We start from the raw sequence: 24356 nt of genomic DNA, 5'->3' as shown, positions 1-24356 counted from the left end.
CTGCTCCCAGAGACCCCTAAGGCTAGGTTTCCCCCTTTTTTTTACCTGCAAAATCACAGAAAAACTGCTACTGCTTTTTCCTGTGTTATGGTAATTTTTGGGCATTTTTTTCTTGTGCTTTTGCCTTCTCTGGAAACTTAGCCTTAGTCCTCCCCTGGTCCTTAAAGGGGTACTCCACCCCTAGACATCTTATCCCCTATCCAAAGGATAGGGAATAAGATGTCCAGGGGTTGAGTACCCCTTTAAGTCCCCCCCCCCCCTTCAACACCCCTGGTCCTTCTCCACTATTCCACTTATCTGCACCCCCTACCCCCCCCCCCTCAGTCCCCTTCACACTCCTCTGCCCCCTTAACCAAACCCACACTTACCTTACCTCACCCCCCCCCCCCCCCCATACAACTTCACTTCTGCCCCCCATGCCCTCCTGGTCCTTCTCCACTACACTTTTCTCCACCAACCCCACCCCCAGTTCCCCCACAGTAGGTGGCAGTTCCCCCGCATTAGGTTGTAGTCCCCCTACATGTATGTTGGCAGTGTCCCCCACAGACATACAGCCTCCAGCCATATACAGTGTATGGCTGGAGACTATATGTCTGTTTACTGCCCCACTTCAGTGCTCCGACCACAGCTCCTCTGGTCCGGGGTCATTATCTACTGCAATGGCCTAGGGGCCATAGCAGCATGTCCCGGGACCGGAGGAGCGGTGGTCGGAGCACTGAAGATGATGTGTAGGTAACTTACCATGCGTGCATCCTCGCTGCTCCGCTCCTATGGGCGCACGCACAGGACGTCAGTGATGTCCCTGCGTGCGCTACCTCCCTGCGTTTTTAAAGTTATTGCGGGGCCACAGAAAGGGATGTCCTGCTGAATGTGAGGGGTGGAGGGGGAATTACAGTATTTATCTGCGTATAACACACACTGGCATATAACATGTACCCTCATTTTCACAGGAAAATTTGAGGGGAAAAAATATATGTAAAATAAATGACTATAGCTCTGAGCTATGTGCCTCATCATCCCCCCAACTTTGATTCCCTTGATCCTCAGTTTTCCCCCCCTCCTTCCTCCCCCTTTTATCAGCCCCTGTGCCATATTTAACCCCCCCCCCGTCTCCTTTCCCATGTTTTCCCCTGCTCATCATTCTCCCCCCTGCTCATCATTCTCCTCCCTGCTCATCATTCCCCCCCTGCTCATCATTCCCCCCTGCTCATCATTCCCCCCCTGCTCATCATTACCCCCCCTGCTCATCATTACCCCCCTGCTCATCATTCTCCCCCCCTGCTCATTATTATCCCCCCTGCTCATTATTCCCCCCTGCTCATCATTCCCCCCTGCTCATCATCCCCCCCTGCTCATCATTCTCCCCCCTGCGCATCATTACCCCCCCTGCTCATCATTCCCCCCCTGCTCATCATTCTCCCCCCCCCTGCTCATCATTCTCCCCCCTGCTCATCATTCCCTCCCCCTGCTCATCATTCCCCCCCTGCTCATCATTCCCCCCCTGCTCATCATTCTCCACCCCCCCTGCTCATCATTACCCCCCCTGCTCATCATTACCCCCCCTGCTCATCATTAACCCCCCCTGCTCATCATTAACCCCCCTGCTCATCATTAACCCCCCCTGCTAATTATTAACCCCCCCCCCACTCATCATTAACCCCCCCTGCTCATCATTAACCCCTCCTGCTCATCATTAACCCCCTGCTCATCATTAACCTCCCCTGCTCATCATTACCCCCCTGCTCATCATTACCCCCCCCGCTCATCATTAATCCCCCCTGCTCATCATTACCCCCCCTGCTCATCATTAGCCCCCCCTGCTCATCATTAGCCCCCCCCGCTCATCATTCCCCCCTGCCAATCATTCCCCCCATCATTGCTCCCCCCTCTTCCTCCTTTTTCTGTTTTTCATATTTCCTTACCTGGCCGCGCTCGGCAGGCTCAGGTGATGTGTCGGGTCATGTGGGCTGTAACGAGTTACGTCTCCTGCGGCTCCTCTGCACAGCATCAGGGACGTCACTCGTCATTTCCTGCAGCGCTGGGGTGTAATGAAGAAAACTGTGCCCTGCAGGAAATGATGAGTGACGCCCCTGACGCTGTGCAGAGGAACCGCAGGAGACGTCACTCGTCACAGCCCACATGACCCGACGCATCACCTGAGCCTGCCGAGTGCGGCCAGGTAAGGAAATATGAAATATAGAAAAAGCAGGAGGAATCCGGGGCGGGCCCACAGGAGCCGCCGCTGGTCACTGTTTTAAAGTGGCCGCGCTAACGGGGGGCCCGATCCGCTACTGAGCAGCCCGCAGGGATGTCCTGAATGTGACGGGGCCCCCTGCAGCACGGGGCCCGGTCCCGGAGCAGGTGCTCCATGAGCGCCAATGATGATCCGGCCCTGGCGATGCTGCAGATGCCGTGATCTGTATTGATCACGGCATCTGAGGAGTTGATGGCGGACATCTGCGGGATCGCGGGTGTCCGCCATTACGGGCCGGGTCCCTGGCTGTGATCAGCAGCCGGGACCTGCCGCGCATGCTCCAGGCATTGCTCCAATGCTCGCGGTTATGCTTAGGACATAAATGTACGTTCTGGTGCGTTAAGTACCACCTCACCAGGACGTACATTTACGTCCTGCGTCGTTAAGGGGTTAAAAAACCCTGTCACCAGACATTTAAAAAAGTATCAGTATTCAGTCTTAAAAAAATGGTATCGGGACATCCCTAAAATCATGTATTATAAAATCATGGCTTTGTCCCAGCTGAAGTACAGGCAGGGACAAAGTCCAGAAAGGGAGGGTGGGTTAGCATTCCTCTGTGCTCTCTCCTGTCTGATAGCATTCCTCTGTGCTCTTTTCTGTCCTATCAGACAGGAGAGAGCACAGAAGAGTGCTAGCCCACCCTCACTTATTGGACTTTGTCCATGCCTGTGCTTCTGCTTTGACAAAGCCATGATTTTATAAGCCATGATTTCTATAAAAAGGAAATAACATTTTCTTATGAAGTATAATAGAAAGGGGTATAGTTTTGCCAAGATGTACAACATATAAAAAGTTGTTGTATCTGACAGTGCCCATTTAAGAACAATGACCAGCAGCAGCTGCTGCTGTGATGCACCTAAGGACGGCCACTTACACACTAATGTGTCACGGCACCCAGTTTATAAAGCTCTGTTCTAATGATTTATACATTCACTGAATTTCGTAAGAAAACCCTTTTAATCAAATACTAGACTTCCTGTTTTTTTTTTTTTTGTATTCTGTTTTTTTTATGATTGTGTTTTTTTTTTATATTAGGAAGGGCTGGATGGTGAAAGAGGCAGAGTAGACTTTTAACAAAGGGCAAAGGTTATGTTCCTTTAAGGTATGTTCAGACGAGCGGATCCACGGTCCCGCCACAAGGGACCCCTACAGGGTGCCTCAAATGTGCCTGCTTGAAGTGGCAATATGGTGCTACAAGCAGACACATTGCAATGCGCGTGTCGCCGCATGCATGCGCAGAATACTCGCAAATCGCAGCTGCTCTCTGCCTAGTTAAGGGAACAGGGGGAGTGGTCGCAGCAGTGTGTTTGCTCATAGCAGCATATTGCCGCTCCAAGCAGGCACATCTGAGGCACCCTGTAGGGGTCCTTCGGCAGCAGATCCGCAGTGTAAAATACACTGTGGATCCACTCGTTTGAATGCACCCTTACAATGGATGTGAAATGATTTACTCATTAGGAATGTTCACACTGCTGAATCGTGAGGAAACTTTCCTTGCTGAATTTGTTGCCCTTTCTGCTCCTTGGTAAATGGAACAGAAATGTAGCTTAATTTACACTTATTTTTAATGGAATAATGATACTTCATGGATTCTGGCAGAATATTAAACATGTTTTGTCTTCCACCAGAATTCTAATCTTTGTTGGAAACTCAGTTTCCGAACTTTCGCTGTGTGCACGTAGCAGGGTGGTGATCTATTGTAGTCAATTGGAGTGTACTGCAAGGCGGAATCCCAGCTGAATAACTTGCAGACATTCCCTGCACATTCCAATTAAAAATCTGTGGTGTAAACATACCCTTACTGCTAAGGCTCCGTTCACATTGCACTTTGTCTTCAGTTTAAGGCTGGGTTCACACTACGTTTTCTCCCATACGGGAGCGCATACGGCAGGGGGGAGCTAAAAGCTCGCGCTCCCGTATGTCACCGTATGCGCTCTCGTATGTCATTCATTTCAATGAGCCGACCGGAGTGAAACGTTCGGTCCGGTCGGCTCATTGAAATGAATGACATACGGGAGCGCATACGGTGACATACGGGAGCGCGAGCTTTTAGCTCCCCCCTGCCGTATGCGCTCCCGTATGGGAGAAAACGTAGTGTGAACCCAGCCTAACTGATGTGTTTAACCTATATGTTTAACTGATGCATTTTGAAGTGCTTTTTTCGCTCCCTCTTTTATACATGTTTAACAGATGCATTTTTTTTTATAACATCAGCTTTTGGTGAATTTCCTATCAGTTGTCCTTTGTGCTTCACTGTTCCACAGAAAGGTGCTGAAATGTTCCCTTTTTTTTTGTTTTTTTTAATACAAAAGTCCAGAATTTCAGATTTTTTGGTCACTTCATATAGCAGAAAACAAATTTAAAAAAGCAATCAAAAAGTCCTATAAAAACAAAAATGGTGCATGAAAACTACAGATCACGACCTCACACAGCCCGGTATACGGAAAAATAAAAGTTACGAAACAAACCAAACACCCGTATAAGTTGGGTATCATTCTAATTGAATGAACCTACAGAATAAAGATAACGCGTCATTTTTGCAAAAAAAAAGTGCACTGTTTAGGAATGGAATCTCAAAAAAGTTACAAAAGCCCACAATTTTTTTTTCTTTTACCATAGATTTGGTTGTAAAATGAGTGATGTTATTACAAAGTACAATTGGTGGTGCAAATAAAATCCCTTGTAAGTGTTATGGCTTTTAAAAGATGAGGAGAAAAAACTAAAGTGTGCCACAGCGAGATAGACAGTTTATTAAGAGGGGGGGGATGCGGGACCCAGGATACTAGGGGAGGGGGGAGGGTAATGGATGGCACCACAGCCAAAAAAAACACTTTATTAATAATGGATAAAGGGGATACGGACCAACAGGACATGCTGGGATACTAAGGGGGGGGGGGGGGGATTGCAGCATGAATAGGACAAACAAAGAAGGTAAATCTGGAACTACAAGATGACAAGGAATATTACAACAAGGAATGTTATCACCATACATACTACCATCATACTCACCAAATCCTCTATATTGAGACCAATGTAACCAGTATGCAGGGAAATATTCCCCCCATACAGTGACCATATAGTTGTAGATATAGGCTCTATACAAGTTCTGTAGACCATATAAGTGATTACATACAGTTACAGGTGACTCGCAGGTGAGGTCTTCTCAAATCAGTCTTTCACTTATCTTTTTCTTCTGCATCCAGCCCAGACCGTCATGACAATTTCTTTCATCCACAACTTGTCTCCACAGAACCTGCCAGACAAACATTTTAGACGCCGCCCTTTCCAGTACCTATTGCACTCAATACAGTAACAATAATCCCTTGGTGTCTCACACAGTAGAATAGGTAGATAAGCGGGTTGGGGGAAGAGTAGGTAGGTCCCACCATTAGGTAGATAGGTCATTCGAGTATGTAGACAGGCCCCTTACCGTGGTTTCCCCCATTATGGAGGTGCTCCGAATACGGAAGTGCTACCTCTAGATCTCCATCTAGATAGCTGCCCCCTGTAAGTAGAATTTCCTGTAGGCAGTAGCAGCCTCCTACAAATAGGGGTTATTCCTTGTAGGTAGGCTCCATTGAAAATAGTGGCCCCCCTTTATATAGTTACAGACCCCCGTATACATAAGTATCTGTCCCCCACATATATAGTAGCAGGCCCCCTTTAGGTATTAATAGCAACTGTAGCCCTTTTTTTGGTAGTAGTAGCAGCAGAAGCCTCCTTTAGGTGCTATTAGTAGTAGTGGTAGTAGTAGTAGCACCCCCCCCCCCTTTAGACAATAGTAGGAGCAGCCCCCTTTAGACAGTTAAAATGATCAAATGAAAAAAGAGAGAGAAGAGGACAGCCTCATATAATCCCATGGGGTAAAAGGACCTGTCAAAGTCTTCTATAGATGGTCTCTCACCTGTGGTAAAATTTGAGTTCAGGCATATCACCCCACAGTGGGGGTACTATGTAGATCCAAGGCTTGCAGCCGATGGTCCTTAGGACAGTATCATAGTAGACAGGAACTAGACGGGAACCATAGTAGCATAGAACTAAGGAAACTAAGAAAATTAAACTGCTGATGGTGCTACCATAAAGGTTCTGGATTCAGAGGATATAATGTGTCAATAAACATTTATTGGCACCAAAATAAAAAACAATCAAAGGGTGGGTTCATATTATGTTTTCGGAGTACGCGGATCGGATCCAGCTTGGAGATGTGAAAAATGGGTGCTCCCGTATCCCAGCCAGACCCAGACCCCTTCTCATTCATTTGAATGAGCTGATTGGAGTCAAACAGTGACTCCAGTCGGCTCATTTTTGCCCCGTATCAGTTTTTCTGTCAGACTGAAAACCATGGCATGCTGCTGTTTTTAGTCTGGTCAGAAAACCAGATACGGGGCAAATATGAGCAAACCAGAGTCACTGTTTGACTCCAGTCGGCTCATTCAAATGAATAAGAATGGGGCTGGGTCCGGATGGGATACGGGAACGCACGGTTTTCACTCCCCCAAGCCGGATCGGGTCCCCGTACTCAGAAAACATAATGTGAACCCACATAAAAGCAATAAAAGTTATATCTCCCTTTTTCAATTTAAACTCACTCACTCTCCAGATTTTAGATACTTCACTTTGTGCAACTGAAAAAGGGAGACATAACTCTCAAACGTGTCTTGTTTTTATGTGTTTTACTGTTTTTTATTTAGGTGCAAATAAATGTTAATTGACACATTTTATCCTCTGTAGCCAGATCCTTTATGGTAGTGCCATCAGCATTTACATTTTCTTTGTTTCCTTGGATCTAGCCTTTAGACAGTAGTAGCATTATTTATCATACATTCATACATCATACATAAACACACACATCTATCATGCACATATCATACATGTACACATTATCCATTCATACACACATTATACATACAGACATGCACACATTAAACATACAGCCATACATAGGCATCATATATATACACAGATCACACACAAACATCGGCTTGAAAAATTTACCAATTTTGGTCGTTGACAGTTTCTTTTTACCCCTTTGGTTTTTGCGGACATGCTCCAATTTGGTGCACGGTGTTAGTAATTTTCGCGCAAACGCCAAAATCAGCTGTTCACAGTGCCTTTTACACAGAACTTACCGCCAGAGAGGACAGCGTTTTTTACCCTGTAGAGCAGCCATTTTTAAGTCCCTCCTGCAGTATATCAGCAAGCAATGTTAGTGTTACGCCGAGCGCTCCGGGTCCCTGCTCCTCCCCGGAGCGCTCACGGCGTCTCTCTCCCTTCAGCGCCCCGGTCAGACCCGCTGACCGGGAGCGCTGCACTGACATTGCCGGCGGGGATGCGATTCGCATAGCGGGACGCGCCCGCTCGCGAATCGCATCCCAAGTCACTTACCCGTCCCGGTCCCCGGCTGTCATGTGCTGGCGCGCGCGGCTCCGCTCTCTAGGGCGCGCGCGCGCCAGCTCTCTGAGACTTAAAGGTCCAGTGCATCAATGATTGGTGCCTGGCCCAATTAGCTTAATTAGCTTCCACCTGCTCCCTGGCTATATCTACTCACTTCCCCTGTACTCCCTTGCCGGATCTTGTTGCCATTGTGCCAGTGAAAGCGTTTCCTTGTGTGTTCCAAGCCTGTGTTACCTGATCTCCTGCTATCCATATTGACTACGAACCTTGCCGCCTGCCCCGACCTTCTGCTACGTCTGACCTTGCCTCTGCCTAGTCCTTCTGTCCCACGCCTTCTCAGCAGTCAGCGAGGTTGAGCCGTTGCTAGTGGATACGACCTGGTTGCTACTGCCGCAGCAAGACCATCCCGCTTTGCGGCGGGCTCTGGTGAACACCAGTAGCCTCTTAGAACCAGTCCACCAGCACGGTCCACGCCAATCCCTCGCTGACACAGTGGATCCACAACCTGTAAGCCGAATCGTGACAGTTAGTTATTTTCTGTTGTGGGGTTTAGAGCCACCATGTGAAATGGATTTTATTTTTAACTTGTGTTTTTTTTTTGTTACCTTTAGTGCTTACCCTTCCTGAACCTGTGTGGCCATGTCCAATGCTGGCTCAACGGAGAGTGAAGGTCCTTCAGAGACAACCATGTCGCAGGATAGTACTGTGCAGCCCCGGAGGTGTCGCTGCTTTCACAAAAAAATGTTTTAATGTATTTTGATGCCTTTACATTTTCTGACGTGTGTTTTCCATGTACAAAATTTCTTGACGGTGAATTGCGCAAAGATCAATTGACGCAAATGATGAATTACTGAACAAAGCAAAAATCACACACAGGATTTGAAGAAAGTTTAAAAAATGACACCGGAGAGAATGCGCCAAACTTTGTCGCAAAAAGAGACTGTGCCAAAGAATTGTGCCACAGTTACGAAAAAAACACACATAAATCCATTGGTAAATACCCCCCATCATACATACAAACATTATACATACAACATCATATATACATATATAATACATACATACACGCATCATACATACACAGATCCTACACACACATGATGCATACATACACACATCCTACATGCATACACATTATACACAAACATCATACATACAGTCATGGATATAAATGTTGGCACCCCTGCACTTTTTCATGAAAATTAAGTATTTCTCACAGAAAAGGATTGCAGTAACACATGTTTTGCTATACACGTTTATTCCCTTTGTGCATATTGGAACTAAACCAAAAAAAGGAGGAATAAAAGCAAATTGGACATAACTCCAAAAATGGGCTGGACAAAATTATTGGCACCCTTAACTTAATATTTGGTTGCACACCCTTTGGAAAAAATAACTGAAATCAGTCGCTTCCTATAACCATCAATAAGTTTCTTACACCTCTCAGCCGTAATGATAGACCACTCTTCCTTTGCAAACTGCTCCAGGTCTCTCTTATTGGAACGGTGCCTTTTTCCAACAGCAATTTTAAGATCTCTCCACAGGTGTTCAATGGGATTTAGATCTGGACTCATTGCTGGCCACTTCATAACTCTCCAGGGCTTTGTTGCCATCCATTTCTGGGTGCTTTTTGACGTATGTTTGGGGTCATTGTCCTGCTTGAAGACCCAAGATCTTTCTGACTGGTCTTTACAGTGCAACCCAAAATCCGTTGGTAATCCTCAGATTTCATGATGCCTTGCACACATTCAAGGCACCCAGTGCCAGAGGCCTCATTCCATTTTCAGTAAACAGTAGAATGATGTGCTTTACCAAAAAGCTCTATCTTGGTCTCATCTGTCCCCAAAGGTTTTCCCAGAAGGATTTTTGCTTACTCCAGTTCATTTTGGCAAAATGTAGTCTTGCTATTTTATGTCTCTGTGTCAGCAGTGGGGTACTCCTGGGTCTCCTGCCATATTGTTTAATTTCATTTAAATGTCAACAGATAGTTTGCACTGACACTGATGCTCCCTGAGCAGGCAGGACAGTTTGTATATGTTTGGAACTTGTTTGGGGCTGCTTATCCACCATCCGGACTATCCTGCGTTGACACCTTTCATCAATTATTCTCTTCCGTCCATGCCCAGGGAGATTAGCTACAGTGCCAGGGGTTGCAAACTTCTTGATAATGTTGTGCACTGTGGACAAATGTAAATCTAGATGTCTGGTGATGGACTTGTAACCTTGAGATTGTTGATATTCTTCCACAATTTTGGTTCTCAAGTCCTCAGACAGTTCTCTTCTCCTCTTTCTGTTGTCCATGTTTAGTGTGGCATGCACAGACACACAATGCAAAGACTAAGTTAACTTCTCTCCTTTTTATCTGTTTTCAGGTGTGATTTTTATATTGCCTACATCTGTTACTTGCCCCAGATGAGTTTAAAGGAGCATCACATGCTTGAAACAATCTTATTCATCCATAATTTTGAAAGGGTTACAATAATGTTGTCCAGCCCATTTTTGGAGTTTGGTGTGACATTATGTCCAACTTGCTTTTTTTCCCTCCCTTTTTTGGTTTAGTTCCAATACACACAAAGGGAATATACATGTGTATCGCAAAACATGTGTTACTGCAATCCTTTTCTGTGAGAGATATTTCATTTTCTTGAAAAATTTCAGGGGTGCCAACATGACTGTACATACACACACATGACCATGACTGTACATACACACAAAAATACATTTCTATAAACCTTCCCAACCCCCCCACCACCACCCCTGCCACTCACCTGCGGCTGCCATGAGAAAATGAAAAAACAGCCGCGGTCTGCTGCTGTTCTGGTGATGTAGCGCAGCGCCTGCTGACTCCATTTCGCTACATACCATGCATAAGAACAGGCATAAGATTAGGCAGGGACACCTCAGGGGCTGCGTGGGGCACTTCTTCTCCCAGTGCCATATGCGCAACAAGAGAACGAGGAAGACAGCCTGGAGGCATTTTAATAGGGGAGGCACAATATGACGTGCAAGGGGTCATGCAAAAAAAAATTAAAAAAGTGCTGCAAACTCCATCCTGCATCCGGTTAAAAAAAACAATTGCAGGAATAGAACCTGCAGAAAAGATCATTTTGTGTAACATCCGTCACTGCATGTTATTCTATGCATGCGGTAATGGATGTGTTTAACGGGCCGGTTTTAGTTTAAAAAACTGACCCTTTAAACTTAGGCTAAAACGAGATCTGAACGAAGCTTTAATGAAGTAGGGCTGTGTTGGCCAACTATGCCACTCCCTAAAACAAGTACAGCCCGTGAGCATGCTTCAGACAGCAGGAGTGGGACCAGGGCGTACAGGTACGCCCTTGGTCCTTAAGAGCTAAAGAAGATGTCCAGCGGTAAGAAATGTATCAGCTATCCACAGGAAAGGGGGAAAATGTCTGATCGCAGGGGGTCCGACCGCTGGGAACTCCAGGGATCTTCCGTAGGGGCCTTCAGTTCGACGCAGCTCTGCTCCTGAATGTGATGTTTTGCACATCAGCTGGTCAAAACACGCCCCCTCCATTCAACTCTATGGGAGAGGCGGAGACACAGCATCTGTGTGTCTCCGCTTCTCTCATAGAGATGAATGGAAGGGGCATGTTTCGACCATCTGCGTGCTGGGTACGAAAATTCGATCTAGCCGAGCTGGGGCCCAGTACAGCAGATAGCATCGGGGTCCCAGTGGTTGGATCCCCTCGATCAGACATTTATCCCCTATCCTGTGGATAGGGGATACATTTCTTACCGCTGGACACCTTTGTTTCAATTTTTTAGGTCATAAGAACATTTTTCAAAAATGGAAAAACAAATGTTTCCTATTGTTTGTTTTGTAGTCATTCATTCAATGTTAGCTGTGGTATTATAACAATAGCATATTCATCATGGGAGCAAATGTAAAAATTAAAACAGAGTCAGTAGCAGGATGCCTGGAACCTCTGACCTACTACTGGTTTGGTGTTGGCCAGACTGGGATACGAAGTCTAAGTGGGAATCTGCACAGGTCATGAAATTCAGAATGACCACCAATAGGTGGCTGGACATAGGAGGGATGAGTGGATAAGACGAGGGTAGTGAAATACCAAGGCACTGAAGTTGGTGTAGCAGGAACTCTGACACCAGAGGTGGCACAGCAGGAACATGTATACTGGAGGTAGGACAGCAATGACCCAGACACTGGAGGTTGAACTAGCACAGCAGGTAATGAGACACCAAAGGGTGCACTAGTTCAACAGGTATTCAGAATGTGGAGTTGGCACTGGCATAGCAGTTACATAGACACCTGAGTTGGCACTGGCACAGCAGGTACGTGAACTATAAGCAACTCAGACAATGAAGGCAGTACAGGAACACCATGAATTCAGATACCAGAATCTGGGGTCCCACGGACACAGATTGTGGAGCAGAAACGCAGACAGGAATGTGGGTCACAGAAATGGAAAATGTAGAGACAATCCTTGTTGGTGTTGATACAGATCAGATAAAGACAAAAAAGACAACCGGGAGGCAGCGCCTCGTGTATTACCCTTGGCAGGTGAGGGAACCAAAAAGTATGCTGAATGTACACCCAGGACTTAAGTCAGGGTGGCCGCTCACCTTAAAGTAGAAGAATTGCGCATATCACCCCTTGATTGGGGTACCAGATAGAGTTGGATGAGCTGCCGAGCCTGATGGTCACAGGAGCGTGTCAACGCCCTGTAGAAACTGGAATACTTGTGAGAAAAAAGACCAATGGATCCAGGCGCTGCTCTATCCAGGTATACACAGGATGCAGGTAAGTGTTCTTAATCAAGCAATTTTATTGAACACAAAACAACAAAAGGATCATGACGCGTTTCGGGGTAAATTCCCCTTCCTCAGATGATCTAGGTGCTGCTACAACAAGCACCCTTTATATAATGGCAAGGTGGAGGAGGTACAGGTCAGGAAGGGGTGGGCTGAATGTGATGTCACATCCAGTCCACTTACAAAAAACTTAATTTACATGTAGAAACAGCAGAAAATAATTATTGTCTAAAACATACAGGTGTGCGTTCGATTATGATAATAATATAACATCAATATAAACAGTACTAAGTGATATAACATGGGTGGAATCGGCAATGTGACAAACACATGCGGGAGCTCTGACGAGGTAAACAACATAGCCATGTGGCTGAAAATAAACATAAACAATGGCATCGGTCTATTGTAAGGCGCTCCACTCGCAGCACGCACCGACATAGCAGTGACAGGAGTATCCACGGACGCGTTGCCAAGCAGACGTCTCTGAACGGAAAACAACCAATCACAGTCCACAGGGTGCGGCTTGCAGCGGAGGGCCCAACATAGTGAGTAAACAACATAGGGAACAACACCATCTATGGAAGAAAAAGGTAAAGTAAATACAAAAATAAATAAATGAAATGAAGGCAAGAGATACAAGTAATCCACAATATCCCATGTTAAAGGGTGGGAATAAAAAAAAAAAATAATAATAATAATATAAAAAAAATTAAAAATTAAATAAAAATTAAATAATAAATAAAAAATAATAAATAAATAAATATATATATAAAAAAAAATTAATAAATAAATAAATATAAAAATTATAAACATAAAAAGCCTTAGGATGTCCATATCGGGCGTTTCTAACAGCAACAACCACAAATTAAAATGTACCTTCTGAACACACATAATAAATTATTTAACACGCCAGAATAAATTAATTGATAAAAAATTATTAATAAAAAATGCGAAGATCCCTATAAACAGTACATGATTACATAAAAAATGAATTGATATATATATAAATACACAAAATAAATGTACATTAAAATACTACTAAAATTTAGTCTGGATCTTAATAATAAAATAGTATAAATAAGGAGTCAACGCTGTGACAGCTACTAACAAAATGTGATGATAAATACTTAGACAAAAGGCGTCCCCATCCAGTATGTCTACACAATCATATACCCATATCTAAAAGATTTAAAAAAAATAAATAATAATAATAATTAATGGAAAAATAAAGCTATTAAGATGTTATAACCGCTGAATGTTGCAATATCACAAGGCAGTCTCCACCAACTCATTCAAACCAGACGGTACAAGGGTACGGAGTTTAAAGATCCAGAAATTCTCTCTCCTTCTCAATAAGCTGAATCTCTGGGAATTATCAAGTGCAATATTTTCTATAGCCTGTTTCATGCAACTGAAATCAGACTGATGGTGGGTCAGCAGATGCCGAGATACACTATGAAAGGTGAACCCTAAATTTGCATTGCTACGATGTTTGTTGATCCTCTCCCTGAGGCATTGGGTAGTATGACCCACGTACTGTAGGCCACATGGACACTCAAGGAGATAAACAACAAACCGTGTGGAGCAATTAATGAATGTTTTAGTTTTAAAACTTTCATGGGAGACAGTGGAAACAAATGTTTTACTGTGACTCACAATTGAGTCGCAGCACTTACATCTGTTGTGTCCACATTTAAACGTCCCAACTGTGGTTAAAAAGGTCTCTGAAACCTTCTTGGGTGCCTTTAGTCTACTTGGCGCTAAAATATTCTTTAAAGTGCGGCATCTTCTGAAAGTGATGCCAGGCTTAGGTGGTAGTAATGAATTCAAAAAAGGATCCTTACATAAATAGAAAATATTGCACTTGATAATTCCCAGAGATTCAGCTTATTGAGAAGGAGAGAGAATTTCTGGATCTTTAAACTCCGTACCCTTGTACCGTCTGGTTTGAATGAGTTGGTGGAGACTGCCTTGTGATATTGCAACATTCAGCGGTTATAACATCTTAATAGCTTTATTTTTCCATTAATTATTATTATTATTATTATTTTTTAAATCTTTTAGATATGGGTATATGATTGTGTAGACATCCTGGATGGGGACGCCTTTTGTCTAAGTATTTATCATCACATTTTGTTAGTAGCTGTCACAGCGTTGACTCCTTATTTATACTATTTCATTATTAAAATCCAGACTTAATTTTATTAGTATTTTAATGTACATTTATTTTGTGTATTTATATATATCAATTCATTTTTTATGTAATCATGTACTGTTTATAGGGATCATCACATTTTTTATTAATTATTTTTTATCAATTAATTTATTCTGGCATGTTAAATAATTTATTATGTGTGTTCAGAAGGTACATTTTAGTTTGTGGTTATTGCTGTTAGAAACGCCCGATATGGACATCCTAAGGCGTTTTATGTTTATAATTTTTATATTTATTTATTTATAAAAAATTTTTTTTTATATATATATTTATTTATTTATTATTTTTTTATTTATTATTACATTTTTATTTTATTTTTTATTTTTTTATATTATTATTATTATTATTATTATTTTTTTTTTTTATTATTCCCACCCTTTAACATGGGATATTGTGGATTACTTGTATCTCTTGCCTTCATTTCATTTATTTATTTTTGTATTTACTTTACCTTTTTCTTCCATAGATGGTGTTGTTCCCTATGTTGTTTACTCACTATGTTGGGCGCTCCGCTGCAAGCCGCGCCCTGTGGACTGTGATTGGTTGTTTTCCGTTCAGAGACGTCTGCTTGGCAACGCGTCCGTGGATACTCCTGTCACTGCTATGTCGGTGCGTGCTGCAAGTGGAGCGCCTTACAATAGACCGATGCCATTGTTTATGTTTATTTTCAGCCACATGGCTATGTTGTTTACCTCGTCAGAGCTCCCGCATGTGTTTGTCACATTGCCGATTCCACCCATGTTATATCACTTAGTACTGTTTATATTGATGTTATATTATTATCATAATCGAACGCACACCTGTATGTTTTAGACAATAATTATTTTCTGCTGTTTCTACATGTAAATTAAGTTTTTTGTAAGTGGACTGGATGTGACATCACATTCAGCCCACCCCTTCCTGACCTGTACCTCCTCCACCTTGCCATTATATAAAGGGTGCTTGTTGTAGCAGCACCTAGATCATCTGAGGAAGGGGAATTTACCCCGAAACGCGTCATGATCCTTTTGTTGTTTTGTGTTCAATAAAATTGCTTGATTAAGAACACTTACCTGCATCCTGTGTATACCTGGACAGAGCAGCGCCTGGATCCATTGGTCTTTTTTCTCACAAGTATTACAGATCAGATAAGGCCAGGAGCATAGACACAAAACTGGTAGACAAGACATTGTAATAGTCTTGGAAACAGGTCAGGGTACAGGAACTCAAAATCGCGTTTTACAGGAACAAGTGACAAGACAGTTCTCAGAAACAGAATATGAACGGAACCAGAGAACAGAAAAACAGATCAGACACTCAAGCAAGGTCTCAGAGCATTAATCTGTCTTTTTTATTTAGCAAAACCTGGTGAGTTATATAAGACATTTGGATGAAGCCTGGAGAACAAAGCTCATATTTAGGGTGGTCATATTTTGCTAACAGGCATAAATTGCAGCAAATGCAGCACATTGTGCTTGTGCAAAAATGATGAGATTTTTTTTAGCTGTTTGCACTAGACACAGACTTGATAAATGCTTTGCTTTGCTTTTCCAAAGCACAGGATGTGACAAAAAACAAACAAAAGAACCTTACCTGGACCCCTAGACAGAAGAACCTTACAGGCAGATTAAATGAATAGTATTTATACCCCCAAATTGACCCATTACAGTTCTAAGCTACCATTGTGCCACTAAGGATATATGGAGTAGGGCTGCTGCTTACAGCTGACATGCAGAGATCACCATGGGCGGCTGTTACGCTTTAAACGCTCCAGACGGAGAAAACTCAAAAACTTTTTGAGTCATATCCACAAAAACAAGACACCCTCAAGTTGTCACAGAAATTAAACACTTCTGATCATACCTTAAAAGATGCTATCTGATGAGCGCCAAAGTGGTCAATAGACACAAACAATCAATGAAAATAATAAAAAGTAAATATAATCAGCAAGTAGATGCAGAATGGAAAAGTAAACCCTATAGAAACAGGTAGGTACAAGCTATCAAATTACTAAGCCCCCACTCTGAGTATGCTGAACCATAAAGTAAAAGTCAAATGCATAAAAAGCTAAGTTAAGATGAAGAGGCCAGAGACTAGGAAGATTGTGGACCGGCAGAGGATCAGAGCAATAGACAATGGAGGAGAGTTATCAAAAACTGTGTAGAGGAAGAGTGGTGCAATTTTATTTTATTTTTATTTTTTGTATTTCTTGTATTACCTGCATCAGAAAGTAATGATTCAGTTTTTTTATTCAAAATTTAGAAAAGGGTATTTCCTTCACAGTTGTAATAACTTCCTTTTTATTTCCAATCTCACACTTTTATTTTAAGCATCACGCTTTGTAGGGTAAACAAAGATGGGATTCTTCTATCATGTTAAAATATTCAGGATTCTAAATTTATATATAGTGGGGAATTTTTTCAGTGGCTTTTTTATTCCCCATTTACGTGCTACAGAAAGTATGGAGTAACAAATGTACCACAGGTTTTAGAACTCCCAGTATGTTCATTCTCATGGATTACACAATCTTCCCGTCTTACATTATTTTGACGTAACAAGAGTGATAGTCAATGCATTCATTATATCAGCATCTAGTTCTGTGTATTTCTATTGTGCTTTGGACAATTTCAGAGTGTAACAATAAACTCATTTTTTTAATTAAATATAATCTTTATTTAAAAAAATTTATTTGCAAAACATGAATGCAAAGTAAAAGAAACGGTCATAGACATAAGCATATGATATTGTGTTCATAGTACAAAACAAAATAAACCATAAAAGAATACAAACCCCATAACCAGAAACCTCAGCAAAAACACAGTGGCCGACATTTATCAATGAGTTTACACCTTTTTTTCTCCGTACAAAAGGCGCTATTTTGGCGCACTGTGTGTTATTTTGCGCCTTTTGGTGGTAGAATATTTTAGTCATTCCAGATGTTTTGGAGTAGCAGTACACGCTTTTCAATTCAGCGTATGCCGTGGACTGAAATTTATGAACTGCGCCTTTTTGTAAAAAGGCGCAAAAAAGGCGCAAAGCCGTTGAAAAGTGTCTAAAACTACACCATCCCAGACCCTGCGTAGCTTTTTGGTATATGTGAAGAGAGAAATTTCAGAAAATGTGACCTGCACAAAATTTATCAAATGCTCTGTGAACATTTAATAAATCTGGTGCTCCTACACATTACCAGCACACAAAAAAAAGGGTGTAAAAAAATGCTTCACTTACACCTACAATGATAAATGTGGGCCAATGAGTAAAGTGCCAGCAAAATAAAAAATTCTGCAAAAATGGGCGATAAACCATAGAATACCAACTGGCTAACTTGAAGTACAATATCGTACAGCATATAAAATAAATACATCAAGACAAGGAGAATGCATTTAGGGCTCTAAGATGGAGAAGATTGCCACTAGCTGGGTGTGTACACTGTGAAATGTATTGGTATATTTTATGTGCATATTTTGGGCCATAACATCTAAAAATATGGCTGCATTTTTGCTAATTAGGCTGAAAATGCGTGCACATGATAAAATACAGCACAAAATTTTACACTGTGTGAACATAGCCGTAGGGTCATAACCCAAGGTATAATTCAAGGCACAGACAAGTACATAACATATGGAACAGGTCACGATCCAACTGAATACACTACGTTCAGCTTGAGTCTGGTCGGAGCCCTATACTGTACAAAAAAACAGGAGTGTTGTACACTTGTTGGAGAATATATTATATGACTAAAATTAACGATGACCCTCACTCAACGAGACCCAAGGGACTGCTTCCAATATAGAAGACCATTGTTCATTGGAAATGGAACCAACATTCAACATAGTTGGGAGAAGAAGGTGAGACAGGGGCATCTAATTGGCTATAGAAATAAGACCAGAAGTTCTGTTGGAGGTGACATTTTATAAACAGTGTTGCTCGCGAATATTCGCAATTCGAATTTTATTTGCGAATTCGCGAATATTCACTAATATAGCGCTATATATTCGTAATTACGAATATTCGTTTTTTTTTTGTTTGTTTTTTTCACAGTACACATCACAGTGATCATCCCTCTCTGCTTCCAGCTTGTGTAGTGTAAAGAAGGCTCTAATACTACTGTGTGAGACTGGTGTGCGAATTTTCGCATATGCGAAAATGTGCATATGCAAATGTTCCCATATGCGAATTTTCGCTAATGTTACTTTTTGTATATGCTAATTTTCACATACGTTAATTTTCGCACACGCGAATATCCGCATATGCGAAAATAAAATGAGAATATTACGAATATGCGAATATTCGCGAATATGACGAATATTCGTCCATATATTCGCGAATATTCGCGAATTCGAATATGGCCTATGCCGCTCAACGCTATTTATAAACCATCTTTAGTAAGGTATATGGAGGTTTTTTGGAACTGTACTTCAAAAGCATGACAGATCTGGAGAAATTAATAGAAACAGCTCCATGGTAGCTGTTAGTCACACTGCAGTTGCTGAAATGATTTTAGAGAGCTTCTAAGCCTAAAAAGAGACAGTCTAGTAATATCTAAGCTTTTTCAAAGATCATATCACTCCAACTTCTTTCAAATTCTGGCAATTAATGGGTATCAGATAGGAGTAAAATTATAGAATCTCTCATTGCCCCAAAATTGTTTAAGCTTATCCCACACATTAGAAAGTAGAACTAAAGGAGTACATTTAGGTGTCACAGAGGTAAATCTCTGATGTTGCAACCAGATCACTTGTACGCAAAGAATACTGAATCATTAGGGCCACATATCCCAAGAGGTGTCTCCAGCCCAGCCTTTACAGTGTTGGGCTTGAGACACTACAAAATAAATCCAGAGAATAGAAAGGACAAGTTCGCCATCAGTATTGACCTAGGCAAACAACCCTTCCAAATAAGGTCACTAAAATAAGGATTAACCTTATGCAACTGATTCAAAGACAACCAGAGCAGAGAATTATGTATCATCTACAGAAGCTGTGTCATAAGTACCCTCTAAATCCAGTTTACTCTACCAACGACCCAAAGGAGAAGTTTGCATTACACTGCAATCTTACGTTTAAGTTTACCTAAAGGCTCTTTTACATGGCCTAAATACTGGGAAAATTACCCCATTCCTGATAATTGTCCTGTGTAAAAGATCCTGCAAACAATATAAAAAGGTGATGGCCAATAATGATGAAGCTAAGTAGCTGCATAATTGATCCAACAATTGTTTGGGCGGCCCAGCCACACAATTGTTGTAGCCTCGTGGAGACTCGGCAAACATGCAATAATCAGCAAAATCGGGGCTCATTTTGTTCCTTCCATCTAAAAGGGCCTTAAAAATGGTTTCAGGGTTTCAAAATGAGTAATCTTGGTAGAAATATAAATGCCCAAATATTTTAACTATATGATTTGTGGAGTAAGAGTACTTTGTACGATAAGGCTATGTTCACACAGTGTTTTATCAGACATATTTCATTTGTAAATGTAAGTCTATGGGAAAGTGGTTGTCTGTGCACACAATATGTTAAAAATATGGCCGCATTTTTGCAGTCGCGTAAGTGATGCTACTTGTTTACCTGGCTGTAAAAATGTAGCCGTATTTTACATAATAAAATAAACCTGAAAAAAACTAACTTTAGAGAAGTAATAGGTAGATATATGCTAGTTGATACTTAGACCTGAGAGTGGCAAAATTATCAAAAGGAGACATAGCCGCAGAAAGGAATGGCCTGTTGTTCCCAAGTAACAGAAATATGTCTTAAACAAAGAAAGAATTTTCTGTACTTCCTTTATTCAGACTGTCCAGCTCTTCAAAAGCATTTGGTAGAGGAAATGCACTGTTTCATAAGTGTCGCAAAGCACTAAATGTAAACCTTTCACCGGCGCACACAGAAAACTGATTTTGGATAGTTTTTCGGCTTTCTCTTAAAAACATAAAGAATCTCCAAGTTTAACTATTACCGGATTATATAGAAACATAGAATGTGTCTGCAGATAAGAACCATTTGGCCCATCTAGTCTGCCCAATATTCTGAATACTATGAATTGTCCATGGCCCTATTTTACTTGAAGTATAGCCTTATATCTATCCCATGCATTCTTAAACTCCTTCACTGTATTTGCAGCTACCACTACTGCAGGAAGGCTATTTCATGCATCAACTACTCTCTCAGTAAAGTAATACTTCCTGATATTACTGCAAAAATCTTTGCCCTTCTAATGTATAATTATTCCTCCTGTGGTAGTTTTTCTTCTTTTAAATATGCTCTCCTCCTTTTTTTTTCTTGTTGATTCCCTTTATGTATGTAAAAGTCTCTATCATATCCCCTCTGTCTTGTCTTTTTTCCAAGCTACACATGTTGAGGTCCTTTACCCTTTTTGGGTAAGTTTTATCCTGCATTCATGATTAAGCAAAAATAAAGTTAACAAATAAAGAAAAGTCTATATCGTCTTTCTTATAGTGGCCTCCAGAGTTGCTCTTCAGTCTCGAGCTCATTCTGCAAACATTGGTGTGGAGAGACACAGCCCAAGCTGGGCGGTCGGGTTGATGACTCAAACAAAGCCTAGTGAGTTCTGTGCACATCTTTTTTTTTTTTACTTCCGTTTGTTACGCCGAGCGCTCCGGGTCCCTGCTCCTCCCCGGAGCGCTCGCGGCGTTCTCCTCTCTGCAGCGCCCCGGTCAGACCCGCTGACCGGGAGCGCTGCACTGACACTCACGACGGGGATGCGATTCGCATAGCGGGACGCGCCCGCTCACGAATTGCATCCCAAGCCACTTACCTGTCCCGGTGCCCGGCTGTCACGTTCTGGCACACGTGGCTCCGCTCTCTAGGGCGCGCGTGCGCCAGCTCTCTAAGATATAAAGGGCCAGTGCACCAATGATTGGTGCCTGGCCCAATCAGTCTAATTAGCCTCCACCTGCTCCCTGCTCATATAACCCCACTTCCCCTTCACTGCTTTGCCGGATCTTGTTGCCTTGTGCCAGAGAAAGCGTTTGTGTATGTCCTAAGCCTGTGTTCCAGACCTTCTTGCTATCTCCATTGACTACGAACCTTGCCGCCTGCCCCGACCTTCTGCTACGTCCGACCTTGCTCTTGCCTTGTCCTCTTGTACCGCGCCTGTCTCAGCAGTCAGAGAGGTTGAGCCATTACCGGTGGATACGACCTGGTTGCTACCGCCGCAGCAAGACCATCCCGCTTTGCGGCGGGCTCTGGTGAATACCAGTAGCAACTGAGAACCGGTCCACCGGTATGGTCCACACCAATCCCTCTCTGACACAGAGGATCCACCTCCAGCCTGCCGAATCATAACAGTAGATCCGGCCATGGATCCCGCTGAGGTGCCGCTGCCAAGTCTCGCTGACCTACCCACGGTGGTCGCCCAGCAATCCCAACAAATCGCCCAGCAAGGACAGCAGCTGTCGCAGTTGACCGCCATGCTACAGCAACTTCTGCCACTGCTACAGCAGCAACCATCTCCTCCGCCAGCTCCTGCACCTCCTCCGCAGCGAGTGGCCGATCCTAGCCTCCACTTGTCTCTGCCGGACAAAGTTGATGGGGACTCTAATCTCTGCCGTGGTTTCCTGTCTCAATGTTCCTTACATTTGGAGATGTTGTCGGACCAATTTCCTACAGAACGGTCTAAGGTGGCTTTCGTAGTTAGTCTTCTGTCTGGAAAGGCCTTGTCTTGGGCCACACCGCTCTGGGACCGCAATGATCCTGCCACAGCCACAGTCCTTCTTCGCTGAAGTCCGTAGTGTCTTCGAGGAGCCAGCCCGGGCCTCCTCTGCCGAGACTGCTTTGCTGAACCTAGTACAAGGAACTTCTTCCGTAGGCGAATACGTCATCCAGTTTCGTACCCTTGCCTCAGAGCTAGCCTGGAACAATGAGGCCCTCTGCGTGACCTTCAAGAAAGGCTTATCCAGCAACATCAAAGATGTACTGGCCGCACGAGAAATTCCAGCTAACCTGTCAGAACTTATCCTTTTGGCCACCCGCATCGACAAGCGTTTTTCTGAAAGACTCCCAGTATCCTTTGCAATCTACCCCTGTGCCTCCCGCCGAGGAGGCTATGCAAGTGGATCGGTCTCGCCTGACCCATGAAGAGAGGACTCGCCGCAGAGATAAAAATGTATGTCTGTACTGCGCTAGTACTGAACATTTCTTGGTGGACTGCCCTATTCGTCCTACGCGTCTGGGAAACGCATGCACGCACCCTGTTCAAATGGGAGTGGCGTCCCTTGGTGAATTCTGCTTCTCCACGTCTCACTGTGCCTGTGCGGATTGCTCCTTCTGCCAACTCCTCCTTCTCAGCTGTGGTCTTCTTGGACTCTGGTTCTGCTGGAAATTTTATTCTGGCCTCTTTGGTTAATAGGTTCTGCATCCCGGTGACCTATCTCGTCAAGCCGCTCTACATTTCTTCGGTCAACGGAGTAAAATTGGACTGCACTGTGCGTTACAGCACAGAACCCCTGCTTATGAGCATTGGACTGCATCACGACAAAATAGAAATTTTTGTTCTGCCCAACTGCACCTCTGAAGTCCTCCTTGGTCTGCCATGGCTCCAACGTCATTCTCCCACCCTTGACTGGACCACCGGGGAGATCAAGAATTGGGGTCCTGCTTGTCACAAACGATGCCTCACATCTGCTCCTCATAGCCCCCTTCCTGGTAACACTCTGCCCCGTGACAAGCTTCACCCTCTGCCCCCCCTCCCCATTCCCACTTCTTCTGGATTGCCTGCCGCTGATGTTGCTTCCCAGGACTTCTTTTTTTTCCGGAAGGAAACTCAAGAGTCGCCCCCTATGTTCTCGTCTCATTTGAAGGGACAAGGAGACAAAAAGAGGGGGAGACCTAGGGGGGGGGTACTGTTACGCCGAGCGCTCCGGGACCCTGCTCCTCCCCGTAGCGCTCGCGGCGTTCTCCTTTCTGCAGCGCCCCGGTCAGACCCGCTGACTGGGAGTGCTGCACTGACACTCACGACGGGGATGCGATTCGCATAGCGGGACGCGCCCACTCGCGAATTGCATCCCAAGCCACTTACCTGTCCCGGTCCCTGGCTGTCACGTTCTGGCGCACGCGGCTCCGCTCTCTAGGGCGCGCGCGTGCTAGCTCTCTAAGATTTAAAGGGCCAGTGCACCAATGATTGGTGCCTGGCCCAATCAGTCTAATTAGCCTCCACCTGCTCCCTGCTCATATAACCTTACTTCCCCTTCACTGCTTTGCCGGATCTTGTTGCCTTGTGCCAGAGAAAGCGTTTGTGTATGTCCCAAGCCTGTGTTCCAGACCTTCTTGCTATCTCTATTGACTACGAACCTTGCCGCCTGCCCCGACCTTCTGCTACGTCCGACCTTGCTCTTGCCTTGTCCTTTTGTACCGCGCCTGTCTCAGCAGTCAGAGAGGTTGAGCCGTTACCGGTGGATACAACCTGGTTGCTACCGCCGCAGCAAGACCATCTCGCTTTGCGGTGGGCTCTGGTGAATACCAGTAGCAACTTAGAACCGGTCCACCGGTACGGTCCACGCCAATCCATCTCTGACACAGAGGATCCACCTCCAGCCTGCCGAATCATAACACTGTTTATTGCGAATTTTCCTTAAAATGTTTTTAACACAACAGCAAAGCCCAGGTTAATCAGCATATATTTTTAAATACTCCCCAGATTTTATGCTATGTGAACCCAGTCTAACACGGAATAGAGAGTAGAAGAAATAAAGGACAGCAAGAG

At 43.7% G+C, this 24356-nt stretch overlaps 1 protein-coding gene across 3 annotated transcripts in view; it reads left to right on the top strand.

Annotated features, from left to right (window-relative positions):
- TASL (TLR adaptor interacting with endolysosomal SLC15A4) overlaps nucleotides 1-24356 on the top strand; it is a 71626-nt gene that overhangs the window by 30998 nt on the left and 16272 nt on the right. For 2 of the 3 annotated variants that reach the window (XM_056556141.1, XM_056556140.1), the window contains exon 2: nucleotides 8260-8367. In XM_056556141.1, coding sequence (XP_056412116.1) covers nucleotides 8288-8367 — 80 coding nt within the window. In that variant the 5' untranslated portion in view covers nucleotides 8260-8287. Of the gene's footprint in view, nucleotides 1-8259; nucleotides 8368-21093; nucleotides 21197-24356 lie in introns of those variants that run through there. The other variant, XM_056556144.1, reaches the window with a different exon arrangement.

The sequence above is a fragment of the Hyla sarda genome, chromosome 2, assembly GCF_029499605.1.
Source record: "Hyla sarda isolate aHylSar1 chromosome 2, aHylSar1.hap1, whole genome shotgun sequence".
Lineage (NCBI taxonomy): Eukaryota > Metazoa > Chordata > Amphibia > Anura > Hylidae > Hyla > Hyla sarda.
Note: the sequence above shows the minus strand (reverse complement) of the source record. Positions and strands in the feature narration are given on the sequence as shown.